The sequence below is a fragment of the Cricetulus griseus genome (assembly GCF_003668045.3).
Source record: "Cricetulus griseus strain 17A/GY chromosome 1 unlocalized genomic scaffold, alternate assembly CriGri-PICRH-1.0 chr1_0, whole genome shotgun sequence".
Classification (NCBI taxonomy): domain Eukaryota; kingdom Metazoa; phylum Chordata; class Mammalia; order Rodentia; family Cricetidae; genus Cricetulus; species Cricetulus griseus.
In genome coordinates, this window is record NW_023276806.1 from 193,102,147 (window position 1) to 193,128,083 (window position 25,937).

General features: G+C 37.6%; 1 protein-coding gene across 22 annotated transcripts in view; it reads right to left on the bottom strand.

Annotated features, from left to right (window-relative positions):
* Nucleotides 1–25,937, bottom strand: part of Agbl3 (ATP/GTP binding protein like 3) — an 88,028-nt gene that overhangs the window by 22,529 nt on the left and 39,562 nt on the right. For 8 of the 22 annotated variants that reach the window (XM_027391432.2, XM_027391431.2, XM_027391433.2 and 5 more), the window contains 9 exons: nt 22,066–22,132; nt 20,508–20,588; nt 19,269–19,433; nt 18,268–18,325; nt 17,829–17,909; nt 16,204–16,275; nt 13,367–13,412; nt 11,493–11,683; nt 2,007–2,220 (listed from right to left, as the gene is read on the bottom strand). In XM_027391432.2, the coding sequence (XP_027247233.1) occupies nt 2,007–2,220; nt 11,493–11,683; nt 13,367–13,412; nt 16,204–16,275; nt 17,829–17,909; nt 18,268–18,325; nt 19,269–19,433; nt 20,508–20,588; nt 22,066–22,132 (975 nt within the window). Of the gene's footprint in view, nt 1–2,006; nt 2,221–11,492; nt 11,684–13,366; nt 13,413–16,203; nt 16,276–17,828; nt 17,910–18,267; nt 18,326–19,268; nt 19,434–20,507; nt 20,589–21,192; nt 21,336–22,061; nt 25,040–25,937 lie in introns of those variants that run through there. The other 14 variants (XM_027391435.2, XM_027391437.2, XM_027391439.2 and 11 more) reach the window with 14 other exon arrangements.

Below are 25,937 nucleotides of genomic sequence, written 5' to 3' on the forward strand. Positions count from 1 at the left end.
TTGTATTCGAATGTGTATAATGCATACATATATGTAAACATAATCACACCAAATATATAGCCCATGTTACACACATATATTGTGAACATCATTTCCTATTAATTTTCACTTGCAATATTGAAGTACTACATAATATTTCATAATTTAATTTTTATTCTTGAACATTTACATTCTTTAATTTTCAACTCCTATAAACAATACTGAAATGAACATTACAAATGTCTTACAATTCTTATTTAGTTTTTTCCTTAAAATTAACTTCCCAAAGTGGAATTTTCTGTAGTCAAGATGGGTGGCTTGATGGTGTCTTAGGAGCCAATGAGAGGCCCTGGGATCAACCCCAAACACTACCGACAGAGTGAATGATGAAAAGAGAAAGAGTAATGTGACACCACGAGTTTTCATTGCTATTGTTGAAATGCCTTCCAGAAAGTACCAACTTGTGTCCCGCAATCAGGGAATAGATTCTCCTACTGAACAGCAAAAATAATTGAATGGTGTTTTATCACTGCTTCTTCAATCTGTAATTTTTAAATTAGCAAGATTGAACATTTCAAAATGTTTGCTGTCCATGGTATTTCTTTTGTGAATTGCTTAGTTATAATCTTTGCCTATTTTCCCATTAAAATTTCCACAATTTTCCAGTTAATTTGTAGACATGTAGTTAGGACTTTGAAATCAAAGTTCTTAACAGAGTTTGAATCCAAATTGTCCTAACTATTATGTGGCTTTGCAAAAGCTGTTTAATGTCTTTGTATCTTTTCTTTTTTCTTTCTTTCTTTCTTTCTTTTTTTTTTTTGAGACAGGGTTTCTCTGTATAGCCTTGGCTGTCTTGAAACTCACTCTGTAGACCAGGCTGGCCTTAGTCTCACAGAGTCCACCTGGCTCTGCCTCCTGAGTGCTGGGATTAAAGGCATGGGCCACCACCATCCAGCTTGCATGTCTTTCCTATATGTAATATGTAAGGTGCTCAGTCTGTCCTCTGTACTGGGGATCTCTGTATCTGCATAGTCAACCAAGAATAGGCTACAAATATATTCAGAGCTGAGATTAGTTATATCCAGGGATGCAGAAATTGTAAATAAGGGGCCCTGCTGGTCATAAGTATATAACTTAGAAAAATATCTAGCATATGGGAAGTAGTTTACAAAATGTTGTCAATTATACTATTATATTTGCTATTTTTAGATTTTATTATCTTTACTTTTATTTATGTATTTATGTATAAGGCACAAAGTTTCCTTATGCCTTGGAGATATGTCTGTTTTTCATCTTTAAAAGAAATAATCTTATTATTGCTTTCCACTGAGTACCAAACAGTTGAAGTAGCCAGGATTAATTATTTTAATCCTGCTCCCTTCACTCAGGAGTATAAAGTTTTAAAATATCTGAAAATTGTTAAGTCATGCTCTAGTTACATCTTATTTATGCATACTTACTTTGCAGATACAAACTAAAATATGTTATACAAGTAATAGGTCAAATAATGCCTTATAACTTAATCCTTTACATACCTGGTATATAATTATGACCTTGGGTTTTGTGATGTAGTGTATGATGTTTTTAAAAGTTTATGTTTGTTTCTAAAGATAATGAACTAACAAGCTGTGTTTCCTTATAAAACTGTATTAAATAGGGGTAGCTTGGAGTTAGAACATTTGCATAGCATAATAAAGTTCTGAAAGGGTCAAGATCCCCTGAGCAAATTGAGAGCATGGGAAGAGGGGGGAGGGAGCAATGAGAATGAGAAGGGAAGAAGAGCAAGGATGCAGAGGTCATGAGGGAGCAGAAAGGTTGAGTCAGGTGAAGATTAGAAGAAAGGATATGTGATAGGTAGGGTTTTAGTTGGGGGGTGGTGGGGAGGACAGGAGGGAGAAGGGAACTGGGATTGTCATGTAAATCAATCTTGTTTCTAATTCAAATAAAAAAATGAAGAAGAAAAAATAAAGTTCTGGGTTTGCTCCCCAGCAACACATAGGTAAGTATGAGGAATGCCACTGACTTACTGATGCTGCTGGAAGTCAACTCCTGGATTGAAGAGGTCTTTCATTTGATTAGCTTTCATGTTTTTAGAGGATTCCACGATGGGAAGTAAATATTGTAATATTTCCTGAGTTTGAGCTATTCTTTTATCCCTGTAGATTCTTTTTTCATCATCTGTCCAATTGGTGCCAGTCCTCTTGCATCTTTTTGTTTTGCTTTTCGATTCATGATGTGGCTCTAGGAAGCAACCACAAATTTATATGCATATATATCTAGACATATGAATATATTCATTGACAATTTTGTATTAAGCCAAATTCCACACCAGGGGTTTTATCTGTAAGTCTTTGCTCTTTACAGTTTATGGTTTAATGACAATGGTTAAAAAAATAAGTAAAATAATAGTATGTTAGGCAATAAAGTTTACAGGGTAAAATAAGGCTAGGGAGGGAAATGGAGAAATCTGGGGGGAAGATGGTTGACTTACGTATTCAAAAAGTATTAGAGAAGGCCTATCTATGATTCTGACATATCATAGGAGACATGGATTAAGCCAAACAGATACATGGGAAAGAACAATTTGGACAAGGAAGTGTTGAGGGCCAAGGCTCTTACTAAGACAGGAATATGGCAGTATGTTGAGGACACCAAGAAAGCAAATGAATGAAAGGTAGCAGCTTGCATTCAGCAATATAGGACCTCACAGATCAGTGGTTCTCAACATTCCTAATGCTATGACCCCTCTAATACTGTTTTGCTCATGTTGTGGTGACCCCAACCAAAAATTATTTCATTGCTCCCTTTTAACTGTAGTTTTGCTACTGTTATGAATCATGATGTAGACATCTGCGATGCAGGGAAACGGATATGTGTCCCCTGTGAAAGGATAGTTGTGACCCCACAGGTGGAGAACCACTGTCATAGGCCATTGTAGGAACCATGAGTGTTAATGACAGATGTGCCACAGTCCGGGATTTGTTTTAATAAGATCATGCTGGTTGCTGAGTTGAGGATGGTGTGAACTGGGCAAAGGTAGATAAGCAAGGAGATCGATCTCCTGGAAGACTACTGAAGCCGTTCAGGAGGACGGTGGCTGGCACTGTGTTCGTGGAGGTGGTTAGAAGGGTGAGAAATGGGGAGGAGGTCCTCGGTGTGTCTGGGGCTCTCTAAAGAACTAGATAGGGGTAAGAGAATAAGACAAGAATTGATGGTGTTTGCAATACTTCTGATCCAAGGAAAGGGAAGGAGTTAGGGGATACTGCAGAAAGAGCATGTTTGAAACCCATTCTTAACATTAGATAGGGAAGAAGTGTTAATTGTGATTCGAGTGCAATATCTATCTATCTATCTATCTATCTATCTATCTATCTATATATATATATATATATCTTTTTTTTTCTAGACAGGGTTTCTCTGTATAACAGTCTTGGAACTCACTCTGTAGACCAGGCTGGCCTCAAACTCACAGAGATCCACCTGCCTCTGCCTCCCAAGTGCTGGGATTAAAGGCAAGTATCAACATTGCCCAGCATAATAGCATTTTTAAAATGTTTATCACACCCTATAGCTTTTAACCTGTTATTAAAAAATACATCTCTCCCAAACCAGAGAAAATAACAAGTATTGTCAAGTATTTAGAGAATTTGGAATCCCTGTGCACTGTTGATTGAGAGTGTAAAATTGTACAGTTAATGTGGAGAACAGTAGAGTGTGTTTCCTCAAAAAGTTAGAAACAGATTTATCATGTTTCCAAGTGGATTCCACAAATCCCAAAAGAATTGGCAGCATGGCATAAAAGACAAATTTGTACCTCATGTTCATAGCAGCATTATTCACAAAGTGGAAACAATCTAAGAGTCCATGGATAGATAATAAATAAAAAAAGTCATTTATTGGCTGGGGATTGGTGGCTCATGCCTTTAATCCCAGAACTCAGGAGGCAGAGGCAAGCGGATCTCTGTGAGTTTGAAGCCAGCCTGGTTTACAAAGTGAGTTCCAGGACAACCTCCAAAGCAATACAGAGAAACCCTGTCTCGAAAAAACAAACAAAAAAGGTCATTTATTGATATGATAAAATAGTGACATAAATCTTGAAGTCATAGTCATATGCTAAGTAAAATAAGGTAGTCAAAAAAGACAAATACTATATCTGTCTTCTAAATATTTATCTCCACTTATAAGGAATGCCTGGGTACAATAAGTAGAATAGTTTCCAGGGGCTGAGAGAAGGAAAAACAGTCTTTCAGGATAAAAAGAGTTTTGAAGATTGTTTGTAGAATAATGCCAAATAACTTAGCTCTACTGACCTATACCCTTAAAAATAATTGAGAGTAAATTTTATATTACATAGAATTTACCACAACTAAGATGAAATCACCATACTTAGGAAGAGAGTGGATAAAGATCCGGAAGGAAAGCTGCCTATTAGTCTTGCATCTTAAAGAAAGTGCCAGGCTCATTTATATAATATGTAAATTGTTATTTAACAGCATAAAGAAAAGTAAACCACATTTGAAATTAAGTAAAAAAAAAAAACAAAAAACAAAAAATACCACACTGTTCCATTGTTTCTTAAGGTGATTATCCAGTTAGAGATATACACTAGATTGTTTACAGGCAAAATTATAATTTGTACAATCTGCTTTAAAATACTCCAGGAAAAACATGGTGGAAATACAGACAAAACAAAAAAGCAGGAAGCTAGGAAGGGAGGGTGCGGAGGGGTGGGGTGGGGGCAGTGAGTTCATTATTCTGTACCCTACTTTTATGTCTGAAAAATTCTCCAATGACGTGTTGTTTTTAAGATAGAACTATTACCAAAAAGAAAGTAAACCAAATACAAAAATGCTCATTAAATTCAGTTGGAGCTGAAAGATAATGACTACAATTTGCCAAGTTCATTTGTCAATGCTGACAAATGAACTTGTACACAGTATCTCTAGAAGCCACTATTAGGCTACTGAACAAACACTCAATACTTACTAAGTAGCTAGCACTTTGGTTAGTTGGCAATTAAATATGGGAAACATAATCCTTAATTTCATTATGCTGGGTCAAGATTAGAGACAAACTAAAGCATCAATGAAATTTTGTTTCATTTGTATATATGTATGTATGCACATGTATGTGAATGAATGTGTGCAGTGCACTCACACATGTATGCCTATGTGGAGGCCATGTAGATTTCTGGTATCTTCTACTGTTCCCCATCTTATTTTGAGACAAGGTTTTTCACTGAACATGAAGCTCACTGATTTAGGCAGACTGGCTAAGCAGAGCACTCTGGGGACCTGCTCGTCTCTGTCACCCTCTCATAACCCCCTAACCCATGTGCAGAAGTTGCTGGTGCTGCCACATTTGGCTTTTTGCATGGGTGTTGAAGATCTGAACTCAACTCTTCATGCTGACTAAGTGCTTTACCTACTGAGCCATTTCCCCTGCCTCAAAAATGTATTCTTACAGGAAAAGTTAGGACACTCACTCAGGTTACAGATATGTACTTCTAGGGAAACTTACAATGGGAACAAAGGATAATGGACGAGGGAAGCTTCCCAATGAGCACAAAATTCAGCAGGGTCTTGGATGAGAACTATACTAAGTATAGCAGTGATCTAGATTAAAGTATTTCATACTGCAGATTATGTAATATGAAGTCATGAAAAGTTTGACAACAGTTTAAGATTTCTGTGATTGGCCTAATAAAAAGCTAAACTGTCAATAGCTAGGCAAGATTTTTGGGACAGAGAGAATGCTGGAAAGAAGAGGGCAGAAATGCTGAGAGACAGAGAACAAACAAGACATTCAGGAGGAGAGGTAATAGCCACAAGCCACCTGGCAGCCCATAGATTAATAGCAATTGGTTATTTTAAGAGCCAGTTAGAAACAACCCTAAGCTATTGGCTAAGCTTTCATAATTAATAGGAAGTCTCTGTGTAGTTATTTAGGAGCTGGCAGGTGGGACAGAGAATGAACAACTAATGTGGGATGTTCTGTATGCTGCAAATATGTGTTGCTTTTATTGGCTGATGAATAAAGCTGTTTTGGCCAATGGCCAGGAAGAATATAGCTAGGTAGGAAATTCAAACAAAGATATGGAGAGAAAGAAGAGTCAGGAAGATGCCATGTAGTCACTGGGGAAGCAAGATGTGAGGTAACAAGTCACAAGCCTCATGGTAAAATACAGAATAACAGAAATGGGTGAATTTAATTATGAGAGCTAGTCAGTAATATGTCTGAGCTATTGGCCAAACAATTATAATTACTGTTAAGCCTTAAAGTGGTTATTTGGGAACTGGCAGGTGGGATGAGAAACCTCTGACTATAACTGACTACTGTCAATGAAGGAATTCAAAGGACAGAGACAAGGAGGATCTGAATTAAAGCAGTAGTATAAGGATGGAGTGAGTAGACCTGGGAGAATCTTTAGGCATAGAATGGATACATTTTCATTTGTTGATACATAATCAGGGTTTCAGAAGAGGAGGGTGTCACTTAGAAAACTGGATGATGGCAATATACTGACTGAGATGTAGAAAGCAGGAGGAGAGAGAAATTGCCAGTATGGTAAGGTGAACAGGAATGCCCAGGAACCAGGGTAACACAATGGAGATGCCCAGTAGACAGGTAAGTATAGAACGGGGGAATGAGCTACATTGGAGTTACACAGTTATAATGCTTGGATGTTGACTGAAGACACATGTTCAGAGGACAGTGCTGGGGAGGCAAGTCCGGGCTGAGAAGAGAGACAAGCACTAGAAGACTTAATGCTGAGATAGAGGTAACATCCTCTATGGACTCACCTTCACATATTTCATCAGGGTTAATGAGCAGCCAGAAGAATGAAATAAAACAGAGTAATGGTACAAACATTTTAAAGAGCTCAGTGAATTAAGAGGGAGGGAGGGAGTTTAAAATGTGCTAGGAACAACTAGTAGTAGGAAAACTAGAGTAGTAATAATTGATGGCTGTGGATATAATTATTTCATTAATATTGTGACACCGGAAGTCAGAGTGTAATAGGTTGAGATGTACACCCAAGATGATGGGAGGGTGGTGATTTATTGTTTATTGATCATGAGGAAGGTAAGTAGTAGTCACTAAAACTATGCCACTGAGGAAACTGCCGGGCATGGGATCGGAGCACTCCTGGAAAATTAGTCTTAAAAAAGGATATCATTTTTATGAAATAAGGATGATTAATATGAAGTTAATTTTTTTATTGTAGGAGTTGTAAAGTTTTGCCAGATCACCTCTTGGGTGTGTGTTTGCATGTGTGTGTGTGTGTGTGTGTGTGTGTGTGTGTGTGTGTGTGAAATGTGAATTAAAGTCATCTATTAAGAATGAAGGACTCTTTAATATAGGATGTGGACAATATAAAATATCTTGGGCTAACACTAACCAAAAACATGAAAGACCTATACCCTAAGAATTTTGACTCTCTAAAGAAAGAAATCAAAGAAGATACCAGAAAATGGAAAGATCTTCCATGCTCTTGGATAGATAGGATCAACATAGTAAAAATGGCAATCTTGCCAAAAGCAATCTACAGATTCAATGCAATCCCCATCAAAATCCTAACACAATTCTTCACAGACCTTGAAAGAACAATTCTCAACTTTATATGGAGAAACAAAAGACCCAGGATAGCCAAAACAACCCTGTACAATAAAGGCATCACCATGCCTGACTTCAAGCTCTATTACAGAGCTATAGTCCTGAAAACAGCTTGGTATTGGCACAAAAATAGACAGGTAGACCAATAGAATAGAGTTGAAAACTCTGATATTAACCCACACACCTTCGAACCCCTGATTTTTGAAAAACAATCCAAATTTATACGCTGGAACAAAGAGAACATCTTCAACAAATGGTGGTGGCATAACTGGATGCAGACATGTAGAAGACTACAGATAGACCCAAGCCTATTGCCATGCACAAAACTTAAGCCAAAATGGATCAAAGACCTCAATATAAACCCAGCCACACTGAACCTACTAGAAGACAAAGTGGTAAATACCCTTGAATTAAATGATACAGGAGACTGCTTCCTGAACCAGTAGCACAGACACTGAGATCAACAATTGATAGATGGGACCTTCTGAAACTGAGAAGCTTCTGTAAGGCAAAGGACATAGTCAGCAAGACAAAATGGCAGCCCACAGACTGGGAAAAGATCTTCACCAACCCCACATCTGACAGAGGGCTGAGCTCCAAAATATACAAAGAACTCAAGAAGCTAGTCTCCAAAACACCAAGCAATCCAATTCAAAAGTGGTGTACAGACACTGCCAGAGAAGCTAGTAAACAAGGAGGACCCTAAGAGAGACATAAATGGTCCCCTGGAGAAGGGGAAAGGGACAAGATCCCCTGAGCAAATTGAGAGCATGGGAAGAGGGGGGAGGGAGCTACGAGAATGAGAAGAGAAGAAGAGGAAGGATGCAGAGGATATGAGGGAGTAGAAAGGTTGAGTCAGGGGAAGAATAGAAGAAAGGGTAAGTGATAGGTAGGATTTTAGTTGGGGAGTGGTAGGGGAGGAAGGGAGGGAGAAGGAACTGGGATTGTCTTGTAAATCAATCTTGTTTCTAATTCAAATAAAAAAATGATAAAAAAAGTGGGGTACAGAACTAAATAGACAATTCTCAATTGAGGAATCTAAAATGGCTGAAAGACACATCCTTAGCCATCAGGGAGATGCAAATCAAAACAACTCTGAGATACCATCTTACTCCTGTCAGAATGGCCAAAGTCAAAAACACAATGACAGTTTATGCTGGAGAGGATGTGGAGAAAGAGGAACACTCCTCCACTGCTGGTGGGAGTGCCAACTTGTACAGCCACTTTGGAAATCAGTATGGCGACTCCTCAAGAAAATGGGAATGAGTCTACCACAAGATCCAGCAATTCCACTCCTAGGCATATACCCAAAAGAAGCACATTCATATAACAAGGACATCTGTTCAACCATGTTCATAGCAGCACTATTTGTAATAGCCAGAAACTGGAAGCAGCCTAGATGCCCCTCAACCGAAGAATGGATAGAGAAAATGTGGTACATTTACACAGTGGAGTACTACTCAGTGGGAAAAAAAAAACCAAACAAACAATGGAATCATGAAATTTGCAGGAAAATGGATGGAACTAGAATAAACCATTCTGAGTGAGATAACCTAATCACAAAAAGACAAACATGATATGTACTCACTCAGATGTGGATTTTAGACAGAGTAAAGGATTACCAGCCTACAATCCACACTGACAGAGAAGCTAGTAAACAAGGAGGACCCTAAGAGAGACAAACATGGTTCCCTGGAAAGGAGAAAGGGACAAGATCCCCTGAGCAAATTGAAAGCACGGGAAGAGGGGGAGGGAGCTAGGAGAATGAGAAGGGAAGAAGAGGAAGGACGCAAAGGTCATGAGGGAGCAGAAAGGTAGGGTTTTAGTTGGGGGGGGGTGGTAGGGGAGGACGGGAGGAGAAGGCAACTGGGATTGTCATGTAAAACAATCTTGTTTCTAATTCAAATAAAAAATGATTTAAAAAAAGAAAAAGAAGAGGATCTTAGCTCGGAAAAAAACAGATAAGGTTGAAAACAATTATTTTAGTTTCTAAATTACATTAAAATGTTATTCTATGTAGAGTGTATATGTGGAGAAGGTCATGCATATGTTGAGAGCAGAGGAACTGTGGAGTCAGTTTTCTTCTATCTATAGGTGAGCTCTAGTGGGTTGAACTCAGGTCTTCAGGCTTTGTAGCAAGCCTCCAGCTTTTCTCTCCCATCCTTAGACATACCTTAGCTGTAGTAGTACCAAAATGTCTCTGATCAAGATTCCCAGAACCGCTGGGCATTGATGGTGCATGTCTTTAATCCCAGCACTTGGGAGGCAGAGGCAGTTGGATCTCTGTGAGTTTGAGGCCAGTCTGGTCTACAGAGTTCCAGGACAGCCTCTAAAGCCACAGAGAAACCCTGTCTCGGACCCCCTCCCCCCCAAAAGAAGATGCTCAGAACCTCCAATGTTATAAAGTTCAAGTCAGCTCATTTCAATTGACTAATCAGAAGTCTCAGACTCGGCTGATCATTCTCTCTGAGCTTAGCTTCTAGGACTACCTATTCTCTGTATTTCTCTCCTACACACAAGCTTTTCCTTGTATACTACCTCCTAGCTCAGAGTCTTCTGTTTTGGTTCCTATTCTTTTCTTGACCTATCACTGTAAGGATTCTTGGAGATTTGGTCCTTTGTCCTTTTCTGTCTATAATGCTCACTCACTTCTTTAGAAATGCCTTCCAGAACTATGCTTTAAACCATGATCTATGTTTTCAAAATTCCCAAATGTGTCTTAAGACCAGTTCTCTTTTCTGAACTCCATACTAATAATCAGCAGCCTATTCAGTAGCTCAACACCAACATCTAAAGAACACTTCCAATGCAGTTCGTCTAGACAGAATGGCAGCTCCATTCTGTCTCTTGTGTCTCAGCAGATATTAATTGTTAAGCTAGTTGCATTGGCCCAAGACCGTGGCATTTCAACAGCTGTCAAGACTTGTAAAATCATCACTACAATTGGGGTATAGAAAAACATCATCCATAAATGGATTCTGATGGTACATCCAGTTTTCTATACAGCTCCTATTCCAGGGAACTGTATTTGTTTTTTTTTTTTTTTCCTCTTGTAAACTTTGCTTTCATATAGCATTTTCTATTTTATATCTGGTTTTGTTTTTTTTTCTTTCTGTCTTTCTTTCTCTTTCTTGTTTGCTTTCTTTCTTTTCTCTTCTTCCCTTTTCTTCTTTTTTGAGACAGGGTTTCTCTGTATAATAGTCCTATCTGTCATGCAACTCACTCTGTAGACCAGGCTGGCCTCAAACTCACTGAGATCCACCTGCCTCTGTGTTCCAAGTGTTGGGATTAAAGGCGTGTACCACTGTCTCCTGACTATGTCTGGTTTTTCATTTAGCATGATTTGTAGATTCATTCAAGGAGACTGAAGGTGAAATTGACTTTAGCTTTACTTTCTACAACTTAAACCAACATGTGTTACTATGATGAATCAGAATTGGGCCAATGTCCTTTGGCCTTCTGAAAGGGGTAGTTCAGAATAGACACCTGTCAAGGCAATAACTATGGCCTACAGTGGTTTTCAATTAGTTTTGGGCCACTTTAGAAAGACAAAATTAAAGGTTGTTTACAACTGAAAACCCCATGCCTGGGAAGCAGAAACTACCAGAATATGGTCACAGAATTAAGACAAAGTTCCTTGGTTGTAGGGTAGTGGTAATAGAGTTATCTCAAAGAATGCAACTAAAATTTTTCAAGGCTATATTAAAGTAATGACATTTTAAATGTGCTCATTCAGGGATGGATAAGGTAAGTACTTTTCAGAGACAGGAGGGCAATGGTTATTAACTTCCTGTTTACTAATGTAGTTCCTGTCATCCAGATGGGATGAGATATATTATGACATAATATAAAGGATCTTTGCACTTATTAAAATATGAAACAATAATTTAAAAAACCTGTTGGTATTATTGTCTTCTCAATCCAATTTGAAGTCTCTTTGTTCACAGGATGCTTCAAGGATGGCCCTTTGACACAGCTTTCATACATGTTGATTTCTTTGGACTGCACTTCTTGGACTGGATTCTTACAAGTTTCTAGATTATATGTCTGTTGGTCTTTGTTAGGACTCTGAATCATATGCTGGGTGCTGAAAGAAATTGAGTATTGTAATCTCAGTGTCAACCACTTACACAAGAGTAATGTAGTTCTTCTATTTACATTTTATACCTTAGGATATGTAATCTTTGAGTTCTCACCAGCCTGTGATATAGGCAGGATAGCTAGTTCATTTAAAAAGGGGGATAATTATGGTCATATAGGTAATAAGAGGCAGCATTAAATCTAACAGTGCTATCTTCTAATTCCAGTGCTTGTGTGTGTGTGTGTGTGTGTGTGTGTGTGTGTGTGTGTGTGTGTGTGTGTCTGTTATTCGAGACAAGATTTCTCTGTGTAGCTTTGGAGCCTGTCATGGAACTCACTTTGTAGACCAGGATGGCCTGGAACTCACAGAGATCCACCTGCCTCTGCCTCCCAAGTGCTGGGATTAAAGGCATGCACCACCCTTTTCTATAGTTTGCTCTTACTATCTTTTTAAACATTTATTTTTTATTTATGTGTATGTGTTTGTATCTGCATGAATTTTTATGTGTACTGCATGTCAGCTGTACAGATCTTCTGGAAGAACAGTAAGTGTTCTAAACCACTGAGACCTTTCCTCAGCCTCTCTCTCTCTCTCTCTCTCCCTTCCCTTCCTTCTTTTCTTTGATTTCTCCCTCCCTCCCTGTTTTCCTTCCTCCCTTCCTTCCCCCCTCTCTCTCTTCCCTTTTTTTTTTTGAGACAGGGTTTGCTGTCTCATTTTTTAGACCACTCTGGTCTTGAACTCACAGAGATCCACCTGCTTCTGTCTCCTGAGTGCTGAGACTAAAGGCGTGTGCCACCACTGCCCAGCAAGCCCCATATTTTCTTATCTTGATATTTATCATTTGATTTCTTTTCATAGGATATCTTATCTTAAATGCTTAACTCTAGGTCCAAGTATAGTTATGTCCAGAGATGCCTGCCATATAGTCACTTCCATAACCAATTCTCTAGGCTTTTGGAGTAACAGAGTACACATTTAAACACAACCCTGTTTTGTTGCTGTTGAATAGAAATCAGGTTTTTGAGAAAGAAGTCAAGGAAGGAAGGAAAGGTATACCATCAATTCTGGTAGTGAAATCATATAGCTGTGTAAATTCAGTGGATTCTCAGATGCTGATTTGTGATTACTTGGGTCACCGTCCAGACAGTGGTTGATTGGTACTACGGACAGGAAGATTAGCCAAAGGCAATAGACATACAATAGTTACCAGTTCACACAGAGATTCCAAGCTGGTCAATGTAATCTTTGACTTCACTTTCTGTGCCTTTTCCAGACCTTAGACATTAGTTTTATCTCAGTGTGACCAATGGTCCATAAACTATGAGAGGCATTAGTAGATCACATGATTGCTGTGCATTCATCCTACAGTGATAATGAACTTGCCAGAAAGTTTTATTTTTAAAGTGAGAAATCGCAGGTAATTCAATGATAAACACACAGAAATAAACACTTAGCTAAGACTTTAAGGAATCCATCGAGGACAATTTGGGTATATTGAACTTGTCTCAGAACTGCATCTGTGGGTGCTCTTACATCTTAGTAATCTAGACAGGTAAGACCTAAAGATAAACTTGATCAACATTTTTTCAAAGAGTAACCTTATCTGTTTCTTTAATTCAAAATCAAAACATTCTAAGACAGAAGAAAAAGAATAAAATAGTTAGGAGAAATCAAGACTAGTTCACCTACCTTGAGTGTGGTTTTCGGGGATAACAGCCATGTCCAGGAATTTTCACTAAAAAGGAGAATATACCATAAAATATCTGGTTACATTTTAAGACCAACAAAAGTTAAGTTTTTTTATTTCCTTGGCAATTCCTTTGTGTACTCTCAATATGTACACTAAACATAATTTAGCTCATCTTTAGTCAAATAATGTTTTGTTCACACACATGAAATATATGAGTACATAGTCCTCTTGTGAGTCTTTTAATAAGACTGGTCCAAGAGGAGACTATATTAATACCGATTGGGAAGTAATCTATGGGCTGGGAGTTGGGCTCAGTGGCAGAGGAGTTCCCTAGCATATGAGAGACTCTGAGTGCAGTAAAATGAAAGGAAGGTGAAAAACAAGGTAGAAAAAGCAAGGAAAAAGGAAGCAAGCAAGACCTACTCAGGGAGTCAAATCCCTTTTTAGTGATAACTTAGCAAGGGAAGTAGATACAGGGGTCTGGGGAGTCAAAGTCTGGCTTGGGTTCCAGGTCAGTCCAGGTTATACAGCAAGACTTCAAAAAAAGGAAAAGAGAGAGAAGAAGGAAGAGGAGGAGGAGAAAGAAGAGGAGGAGGAAGAGCAACCACCGTCACCAAAACTCAAAGCAAAACAACCTCCCCAACTTGTGAAGGGTATTCACATATACATGAATGTGATCAACATTTTAGAGAACTGATCTAGGATGCAGAAGTATTAAGCAAAGTAAAGTGTAATGTATGACAAATTACTATGCACATATTTTAATATAAAAATTGGAGCCTAAGTTACATATTACTATAAATTATTTTTCTTTGCCATTTTAGAATCTTATTATTTAAGCAAAATAATAAAGGAATAATTTAACAGTGGCAATCATAATTAACAGCAGAACAAGTTAACTAGTGCATAGTGATTAAGGTGTACTTTTATAATATTTCTTTCCTCTGAGACAGACTTTAACTCTTTTTAAAAGTATGCTCTTACATAGTTTGAGGCTAGCCTTAGCCTCAAATTTTCCATGCAAGAGACTAACATACCCCACATGTAATATGCAAGTGAGTTCACCATCTACTACTTTGACTGAATATTGTTGTTTTGGAGAAAGGTGAAAATATTTTCAATTGATTTAATTCTTATTTGTCTAATCCCAGATTCATGAAACTTAGTTTACCTATGTACTTTTACCTGTTTTCCTTTGGGATGCCTCTAACAATTTAACAGGCAAGTGAAGGCACGTCAAATGTGAGAACAAAGAATTTATTCAGTTCAAAGTGAGGATGACTACCTGGGACATAGTCTAGTAGCCCAGTGCTCTGAGGTTTATACAATTATAGCTACATTTATAGTTTTAAGCTACATGAAGCTTAGTTAAACTGTTCTGGCTAAGTTAAACTGTCTTGTGTATTTTAGATATGTTTCATTTTCTGGGTAGTTTGGGGGGAGGGAGTCTATTGTGTAAAAGGTTAGTAGAACTTAATAAACAATGTTTTAGTTATCTGAAGTATGCCAGATCAGCTTCATCTAGGCAGTACTTGTGTTTGAACAGAGTTCAAAGATTTAACTATGGATGTATGTGTGAGTAGATCTGTCTCCCTAGTCCATTTTAAGTGTGCACCAATTCTACTTTAGTTTATCTTCCTAGACAATCTCAAATGAGTTTCTACATGTTGTACCATGTCCTCTCTTGTGTGTGTCTGTGTGTCTGTGTACGTTAGAGATTGACACCCTGTGTCTTCCTTGATTGTTATATTCTTATATATGGAGACAAGGATTTATCTATTCAAGCTAGACAGTTTACTTTGAGGATCCCACATCTGCCCTCAGTCCACCTAGGCTTTATTCCTAACTAGTCAGATATGCCCTTTAATTGTCAGTAAAACAACATAGTCATTTAGCATTGTCTGTCAAGGGATACATAGGTCAATCTGGCCTTGAGATGCTATTCATTACCTTTTCGATATACTTGACTGAAAACTGCTTCACAATATTTGCTTCACAATATCTTTAGCAACAGAATGAACTGTATTGCAATTTAATCAACTACTTGGACCAAGTGTAGTCAAAAGTTGTATGAGCCCGATAAATTAGGCTTAATGAATTAGGACTAAGACTAGAGTACTCTCAGTTTTTATATGCCTCAGGATTTGATGAGATGTAAATGCTACTATTAGATAATGAGGTAAAATATTCTGTTCTCTTTTTGGTAGTATAAAACTACAAGAAACTGATTCATGTCCATAATCAGTCGTACATAGGGAGGGGCTCATTGAACCCAACCCCTCTCTGTTGAACTCCTGGTTACTGACAGGTTCTGGGAGAAGGGGAGTCATTGTCTTCAGTTGTATATCTACTGTTAATCCAATCGAACTCCAGTAGATAGTTGTAAATCTGTGGTCACAAAGTTGGTTCCAAAACAAAACAAAACAAAACAAAACAAAACACGTGGCTGTAAGAAAGAGGTTTGTATAGAGGAGGGAGAACTAATGAGGCTCAGAGGGAGAAAAGAGAGAGTAGGTGCTGAGAGAGAGAGAGAGAGAGAGAGAGAGAGAGAGAGAGAGAGAGAGAGATTGTCAAAGAAAGTTAATACAAAATTAAAAATAAAATTAATGAATAACCAATTTCTGTTGGCTTTTTCTATGCATTTCTAGAATCAGAAAGAAGCAAAAAAAAAAAAATTTAAGCTCCTAAATTTCTGGTAAGGTGAATTGCTTGGTTGACAATTGATTTTAAGATAATATCTTATTCTTTATATGTAGGCCTTGATCAGACAAAGGTTAGTATTGTTGCACATATTCAGCTGACAGGTGATCACAGACTCTGAGCCCTCTGTACTCACCCATGCCTTGGTTAGGCAATGGTCTTCTGAAACAATGAGCCACGTACACATCTGGTACCGTCGGCCTTGGGTCTAGAGACGGTAAAAGATCACAGCAAATGGAAATGAGTGACAGATGAAAGTTCCAATAATGTGTGAACAGCAGTTTCACTCAATGAAATTAACATGTGTCATCTTCAAATATAAATTTTTGTTGTATTTCAAGTATTTATACCCCTGGGGTAAATTTATACAACAATTCCTTCCCTAGGAATTTATCAGAAAGAAATAATTGTATACACAAATGGAGAGATTTTCATGTTGTTTACAATAGAGGAAAGTCAGAAACAAAATAAAAGTTGAACAGTGGGCCTAGCTATACAAACTAAGATTTATAGAATAAAATATTTTCCTGCCATTTTTCACATGCAAAAATGTTTATAAAATATTCTAATTTTAAATGAAAAGGAAACATGAAAACAACAAGATTATGTCATTCATTAAAATGTGGTGTCTGTGTAAAGACTTAGAAAAAGGTAAAAAGTATTCTAAAATATTATTTTTACTTTCTTTTATCTTTTTAAGGATCTTTGTGTGTGTGTGTGTGTGTGTGTACATGTATGTGGGCATGTGCATGCCATAGCACATGTGCAGAGGCCAGGAGCCAAGACAGCTGGTGTGCAAGCTTATGGAGAGCTTCCTGCATTCTTCTCCTATCTTATAATAGGTATACTGTAATTACACATGTGTCTTCTTGTGTCTGCTTTACATGGCTTCTGAGGATCCAAACTCAGGAACTCATGCTTGTGCAGCAAACATGTTATTCAATGGAGCTGTCTTTCTAGCCCCTTTTGTGTTTATCTTTATTTCTGATTTCTGACATTTTAAACAAATGTTATATATAAAGAATTACTGAATTTCTTGGTGGTCACTATCAGAAAGAATGGCTATTTTAAAGTTCTAGTGAAATGAATCTTATATAACCTCCCCTGTTCTTGGTATGGTTTTTATCTTTCAATGTTTAGGTTTACTATTTCACAGACTGAATGAATTTATGCACACATGTATGTATACATTTGAATTAGGATACCTCAACTCCATTTGGGGGAATAATGGTGATATAAATGTATAATAAATCAGCACACATATACATAAAGTTAAATAATTATTTTTGGTAAATTATCATGATTGATATATATTACATAAAGTACACACCTATATACTTATATACTTATTATACATCTTAGGATTTTTCTTAAGGGGGATTTAAGGATAAGGTGATAGAAATTATCAGCAATGCTAGGTAGGTAAGGACATGTATCAAACAGCACTTTGCAGCACAATGTTGCATATTTAATTTCTTTTCTGGGATCCTACTCTATTAAGTTATGAAATGACAGGAGTGGACAGTCTAAAAACCATTAAATCTCTATATTATCTTTGAAAGGCAACCTTCTATAACCCTAAGAGTGTGCCTCAAACATGTGGGCTCTCTGCTGTTCCGGGTCCCTGACTGCTCCTGTCACTGCTCCCTGGAGATACAGCTCACACTATGGGCACTGTACCTGCAACACATACTATGGGCACTGTACCCGCAACACACACTATGGGCACTGTACCTGAAACACACACTATGGGCACTGTACCTGAATCACACACTGTGGGCACTGTACCCGCAACACAGTGCTTTCTCACTTGCTTTTCTTCCCTGGTTAAAAGACGAGCTCCTGAAAGGGAGAACTGGTATCATATATTTTTCTAAAAACGTACTTGTTTATTTATTATTACAGTGTCATGTGTGCATACATAAAGTGTGTGTATGGGGGGAGTACATGCCACTGACAGCATGTGGAGGTCAGAGGACAACTTTGTGGAACTGGCTTTCGTCTTCCATTTTCACATGGGTCTTAGGGATCAAACTCAGGTCGCCAGGTATGTGTGGCAAGCACCTTTGCCTGCTTATCAGTCATTATACACATCTTAGAATCTTTGGCACCCAGCACAGTGGCAGCTGCAAAGTTATGGCATAAAATGAGTATTTTTGAATAAATTAATTGTTTGTGGGAAGGTAAAACGGAAGGTTACCTTTCACATCAGAATTTGATTCTTCTTGCCTCTGGAGTAAATGTTCTTTATCATAAACCTAATGGAACAGAGAATCGGAAAGAAAACACGATATGTCATAAGCATGAAACTGGAGTATGCTTCTTATATGATTATATGATAGGTTTTCAACAAAATTTCTTATTTTTATTTTATTTCTCTCACATTAATAAATAGCAGGAAAAATCAGTATTTTTGTTCATTACTAAAGATAGTTTTTCCCACACAGAACTCATGTATGTCAAATAGATAAAAATGTTAAATTAGAATTATTTAAAATATAAGTTGAGAGTAGGAAATGGATGAAAATATACACAGCTGTGTGAAAAATCTACCAACAAGTTTCCGAATTCTGCCTATATAAAAAGGTAAATAATATTTTCTTGAGCTTTGTCAAGAGCTCTAGAACAAAGGAAGCTGCAAGTATATCACTGTCTCTTGTGAGGGAAATACAAATCTGACTTGCTGGACTAAAAGAGATACATCCTGAACTTTGACTGTGAACCTTGAATAATCTAAGAATCATCGTGACTGAAGACATTGTAAACATTTTCAAGCTTTTTTTTTCTTTGCCTAACATCATAAAGAATTTTCTAAAAGTGTCTGGGGAAGGAAAAATCGATGAAAAGCATTTTTGCCAGCATGTAGACTACTAGACCATGAAATAGAGTTAATGTTAGCATCTAAGATTCTAGAGCTCTGAGTCCAGCCTGGACAGCAAAGTGAAAGCTCTCAACAAAACAAATAAAATCATCTAAAACATCACACAATAGAACACAAAAACAAAACTAGGAATAGTTAAAAACACAAATTCCCCTTCTCCACATATATAATTGACAACAGATATTGACGTATCTACGGAAACGAGGAAAAAGGTAAAAATCAAAATTGGTCATGGGATTGAAGAAACGTCTCAGTGGTTGAGAGTGTTTGCTGGAATGACAGGGGTTTTCTTTGACTACACGTGGTTGTTCATCTCCTACTAAGTTTTGGCTGATTGCTCTAGTGTCTTCAACCTTGCCCAGGATCATAATTTGCTCTTCAGGTGAATTTTTAAAATCTCCTTTGAATGGGCAGGTCTGGAAGTTGGGTTTGAGGTCTGTTCTGAGTTCTGGAGGGCTCCTCCCAGCTGTCTCCCCAGTGCTCTCCTGCAAAGTAGCCAGGATACATTTTAGCATATGTTTCTAATCAACCTACCAATCTCTGTCTAATTACTTTTTTACCATATTTGCATGGGTGTTAAGCATTTCTTAGGCTTTAGCTTTCTGCATCTGTTGCAAATGAAATCAATTCTTTGGGAAGAGACTAGGATGTTATCTGTTGTGTGGCCTGGCTCTCTCTCTCAGTGTAAAAATCCCAAGCCTTGGTTCTAGATCTGGGGCTGGAGACAATGAGACTCTTCTGACTGGAACCCAGCTATAGTAACCTCGTCTTCACTACTCACTTCTCCAGGACCCGAACCCATACATTGCAAACCAAGGCAAGAATGATCAGGGGCCGATTATTTAGTGGTGCAGTATCTAGCCAAAAACTGGGGTTGGAGTAGGATTCTTTGTCCTTTTCTCTGTATTTGGCACCAACTTAGCCTCAGAAACAGGTAGTTGGGGAAAAGATTACAAAGGCCTTGTTCCTCCTGGGAAGGTATCTCTGGTAGTTATGGGGAAAGGTCTCACATATTTACTTTCTTGGCTGTGCTATTCTGAAGCAGCATTTCTGTCTTACTGAGCTACGAGTGGAACAAAGGCAGTTTGGACTCTCAGACTTGCTATTTCCAATGAATTTGAGGAATTTCTGAATAGAATATTTTTCTTTCCTATATAATTTTAGACTTTTAATGGTTGTTCTTCTTTCTTTGTTAAGTAGTGTTTGCTGAGGTCTTGGCTGTCATTTAGACACCCATCTCTCAGCACCATTTATTTTCATTTCTTCATGTTCTCTGGGTTTCCTTATTTTTAAATTTCTTTTAAAGTATCATGGATTCATTCTATAAGCTTTCTCAAATAATTTTAAAATAAAATAAATACAAATGAAATTCAAACATGACATCTTAGTAAGACCTGTCTCTCATCTGTCAAGGATCTTTTGAATTTTTGCAAACAGCAAATAATATGACCAAAGTTCTATTCATTTTTTTTTCTGAGGAAAAATGAGAACACATAACCTGCTATTCTCTTGTATTCGTATTTAAAGCATTTTAAATCATTGCAGCAATCATGATTTACCTCTCTTGTGTTATTCTGTCGCTTTGCTAGGGTTGCATTTCTTTCCCTCTTTGTTTTCAGATACTTTTTCTTGTTTTTTACCTAGGTAAGAGAGTGTTTTAAATTAGTATCCAATGAATATATTAAAGACAGTCACTTTGAGTGCCTAAATACAGGCATTTTGAGACTCACTTCCTAGAACTGTGCACCCTGGATGTATGCAAGGCAAACACAAGATTCTGTGAAAAAGTAACTGGGGCTTCTGAAATGCTTCCCAATCTTCAGGAGAGAAGATCACTCCATATTTGCACAGTAAAAATTTGTGGTTCTTGCCTAGCATGCCCAAAGCCTTGGTTTTGGTCCCCAGCACACATGCAAGCAAACTCAGAATTGTTTTGTTTCTATGACTGTTACACACTCCCCATTCTGGTGTGGGTCATGATGGAGGACTGATAAACATGCCTGGATGAGACTCCAGGTGTTTTGCAAAGAAGACAGAAGCTCGTAAGTCTGGCATTTGCGTAGGAAGTTAACAACTGTGACATAGAACTGAACTGAGGAATGCTAAACCGCTGCTTGCAAATGTTTTGTCCTCTATAATAGGGTTAAACATTGTTAGTCTTTGTTATGGAACTCTGTAGAACCTCTCGTAAGTGGAATATACCTCTCCCTTCTGTTGAATGTAGAGCTTCGCTGGCTATGTGACTTACCGTGGCTAGTGGATTGTTAGTCAATATGGTATATGATGTGGTTGTAATGAGACATATGGTTGCTGGAGGAAATTCGGCTGTTAATGGGCTGATATTGCACTAGAGGTTTTCATCATTGGATTTTTACACAGGGTCATCTCTGGTTGAAGGAAATGAAGAACATGTAACATGTAACTGAAGTAAATCTGAAGTCTGAAAACAACACCAGTGACTCTATCAAGGTCAGGTAGAGTCAATTTTCAGACCCAAGAATAAGAAAATAAGAGGCTTGTTGTAAATTACTAAGGTTTTGAAGTTGTCACACAGTGAAAAGAAGCTTATTCCCTCACGTAAGTATCATCTCTCTCTTTAGTAACTGTGATCTCCATATAAGCTCCTTAATTGTTTTTCTTGGCATCTCTCGTCATCTATTAAGTCATATGTTTTACTTATTTTGTTGCGTCACTCTCACAACTAGTACGTAAGAAAACAAAGGGAAAGTTTTCTTATTGTTTTCATTGTTCTGTTCCCAGCACCCAGGCAATGCCTGGTACATACTTTGAGCACAGTATTAACAATGAATGTGTAGTTAAATAAATGAATATTAGGTTAATAACCAGGTGATGTAAGGTTAGGCTACCGTATGTGACATTAACAAGTGTGGAATCTGAGAATTAATTTTACTTCCTGGGATCTTAATATTCTCATCTATGAAGTAAGGGGGTTGGAATAAAAATTCTATGTTTTAAAGATATGCACATAAGCAGAAAAGCAATTATTACTACACAATAATGACAGATGCACAAACCTTTTTCCTGGTTGTTAGTAACAACAATAATCAGTGTACCTGTTTCACATATCCATACTGAAGCAAAACTTTTTAATCTTACCTGAGAGGTCAACTTGAGAAGATAAGTCTGAGTGTCATTGGACTCTGAACTGTCAGAGCCTCGACTACTAAAAAAAGAAAATAATAATAATTACAGTTTTCAGAATTTAAAATTTCAACATTGCCTTTACTTTATCATCTTATTTGAATGGACAATTCTAATTAGAAAGAGAATGATATTTACTAAAGTTATTTATCATTTGATGGTTCCATACAACTTAGAAATGATATTTTTATTTTCTAAATGATAGAAGCTATAAATATTTGGGAATATGTTGCTGGGGTGTAGCCCCACAAATATATGATTTATTCTTTCTTTCTGGCTCATATCTATGGCATTAGAGTGAAAATATCACCTGGTACACAGTGAGGTTCTATATGCTTTGTGAATAAGTAAACAAATAAGCGATACATCTGTGGAGCTTCCTAACTCTTATGAGTATCATTAGTTCTTAAAATTAATTTTCATATCACTATATTTATATTTTGTTTAAAGACATTAAGGGCCACCCAAAGCATAGCATCTCAAGAAACAAAAGGTCAAACACAAATCTATTTCCAATTATAATCAATATAATGATTGGCAAAATGTATTTGTGTGAGCAAAAACTCATGAAAGGTAATATTTCTGGGTTATATTTTTTATATATTTTATTAATTAAGAGATTTTTTACTTTTGGAGAGCAGTTTTAGGTTTACAAAAATGCACAATAGATATTTCATAGTTCTCTCCTGCACAGTTTTTCTGCTATTAGCTTCTTATGCTACATGGTAATTTGTTACAATTGACAGAAAATTTATTGTTTACCAGCTGACTCAACATATATTCTATAAACTTTGACAAATTTATAAAGACATGTATCTTTCACCACTACATCATCAAACATAGTTTCATTGTCTCAACAATTCTGTTTGACTATCCATGAATTCTATTTTCAGGTCTGCAACCACTGACCCTTTCTCTCCCTAGTTTTGTTTGGTCCATTATGTCATATAGTTGAGATCACACAGCCTTTTCAGACTTCTTTCATTTACTAATATAATGCTCTTACTAATACTGAGGCAGGCACTTTACAGGCAAGCTCCTATACTGATTTACCACTAAAGTGCCTTTTCCTTTATTTCAACTAAAGCTTTATGAACAAAGCTAGATATGATTAGCGGCATTTCTGTCTATCATCTCACATGAAGCTAAGCATGTGTGTCACCTTTAGGATATAAACTGGGCATGTCCCAAAGTGTTCCTGTCTGCTATTTTTACCTTTTCAAATCTGCTATATGGCCCTGGGCCATGAATGCATCAATGTGTTTGTCGTCTTTCCTTCATGAAGCATGACTTAAAACTGAGCATGTTCAAGAATCTACTCCTTCACTGAGCATGCTCATCAAAGTGTCCACCCCTACAGTGCTTCCTTATATTAGTATTTACAGGCTTTCTAGGTAAAATCACCACACTGTCTTGGCGGAAGGCTTTGCTTTTTGCTCCCCTTCCCTGTTACAGGTGAAAAATCTTTCTCAGTTATTATTTCTTGGCCATGTTTGTTTTGGTTTTGTACTCATCAAGATAAAACCCATTATATGTGGATGCAATATGGACTTAGGTTTCTGTTCTGTCATATTGCTTCATGGTTTGTCAACTCAATTATTTTTATCATTGAACAACAGTTCATTATATGGATATAAATTTTTTTTTAAAAATTCATTCATCTATTGGAGGATATCTGGTTGCTTCCAATTTGGGCATTTATAAGTAAAGATATTTAAATACTATGTGTACTTGTTTTCAATTTATTTGGTTTAAACCCAAGAAACAAGGATGTTCTGGGGTGTAATCATTTCATGGCTCCTATGCTGGGCCATACAACAGTGGCTGATCTGCTGGGTAGAGAATCTGCAGGGGCAATTCTCTACCAACGTGGCTCCATTTTCTACATGGTTAGGATGATATACCTCCTTGTTGTAGTGGAAGTTCCATGACTGATCAGACATGCAGTCAAGGCTGAGACATCTGAGAGTGAAGCAATCCCAGTGGCCATTTTCTTCTAAATGGTATGGAGTGACATGTCTTCTTGATGAATGGGATCTATCACGCAAGTATGAGGATTATCCCCAAATGGCTAATGGACTAGAGATAATAATTGCAGCCTTTGAAAGCAGCATGTGGTAGAGAGGAGGTGGTGGTAATTGGGGGGTGGTGGGAGAAGAAGTAGGTGGTGAATCACTTATAAATGGTACCCAAACAGACCTAAAGCCTAAATTCTATGATGGTGAGCGAGTGCTGTGCTTTCACGGACTGCTTCTCTAGGACGCAAAGTGTGCAAAGGGCCAAAAGGACAAACAAGGGAAATACTTCATACACCGTAATGGTTGAAACAGATATCGGGATGAATGGGTTCCAGAAAGCAGAGCACTTAAATATGTGGACAGCAATCTGCAGAAACATCGGGAACTCTAAAGGCCAATCAACCAGGAGCAAGGCAATCAGAGGGCAAGAGGAGAGGGGCTGCTTCCAGTAAGAAGACATCTGGCCTGCAACAGAAAAATGTTCAAGTAACAACAAAAAAGAACAGGCAGGAAACTCTGGGAAATGGAAATGGTGACAGTACCAGTGAGACACCTCAGCCTCCTAGGAGGAAGAGGGCCTGAGTAGATCCTATTGTTGAAAATGAAGAAACATGAACAGGGTTGAAGTTAAGGAGTCCTGAAAGCTGACACCATGGCTCATAGTTGCCTGGGACTTGGTCCCCAGGTAAATGATCTCAGTAAATGTGGTGCTCTATGCACCAGGGGCATGGGTGAAGCAGGGTGATCTATGGGAATTTCAGCATACTGTAGTCTCTCAGATTTTCATGATTTCCTCAATACCTGGCGAAGAATTCTGCAACTTTGTTCAATGCCAGTGATTACGAAGTGGTTCCTCCTGAGTATCATCGGAAAGCCATGTGAGGGCCGTGCTCTCACTCGTGTTTGGATCTCTGTAAACAGAGTTTGGATCTTAGTCCTTTTGTACAAATGATGTACTTTGAAGATGCTAGTGCATAACAGAATTGATGTTTGTTTTCTGTTTGATCTTAAATAGAGAAAATAAAGGGAGCTCCTTCTTTTCTTTTCTTTTTCATTTTAAAGTTTCTACCAGTGTATTCAATGATGGACAATAGAGAGACATGCTGTAGAGCCGTGGTTCTCAACCTTCCTAATGCTGTGACTCTTTAACACAGTTCCTCATGTTATGGTGACCCCCAACCTTTAAATTATTTTCATTGCTACTTCCAAAGTGTAATTTTGCTACTGTTATAAATAATAATGTAAATATCTGGTATGTAGGATAGCAGATATACAACCCCAAAGGGGTTGTGGCCCACAGGTTGAGAACCACTGCTGTAGAGTGTTATTATTCCCTAGCTGACACAGCTGCTTTTGAATGCTGGCAGTGTTCCTTTTATAGTATATGTCACTGGTCTATGACAAAATGCAGATTCCTAGTGCCTGAGGTTCACTTCAGTCCATGTAATTGAACACTCATCAATTGGTGCTTCTTTTTGTTAAATGTGATTAAAAAGCCCAACCTCTGCAAGTCATCCATGTTGTTCCTTAGACATTTTATCTTTGTTCAATTGTTGAAGAATGGTGGATTCATGATTTTTGTATTTCTGTCTAATGCATGCTTTAATATGATAAATACAATGTGTTGTGTAGCTACAGTTTTATAGACAAGTCACTACTGTACAAGTTGCTTTCAGATCTGCAATAAATTTTCCTTTAAATTTCAAAAATAAAGAAAGTAGCATTGTGGGACAGGATTGTAAGGAGGCTGTGGCATCAGTTATGTAGCCTTTGCTATGGATGATAAGACATGCAACTAAGAAGACTGAT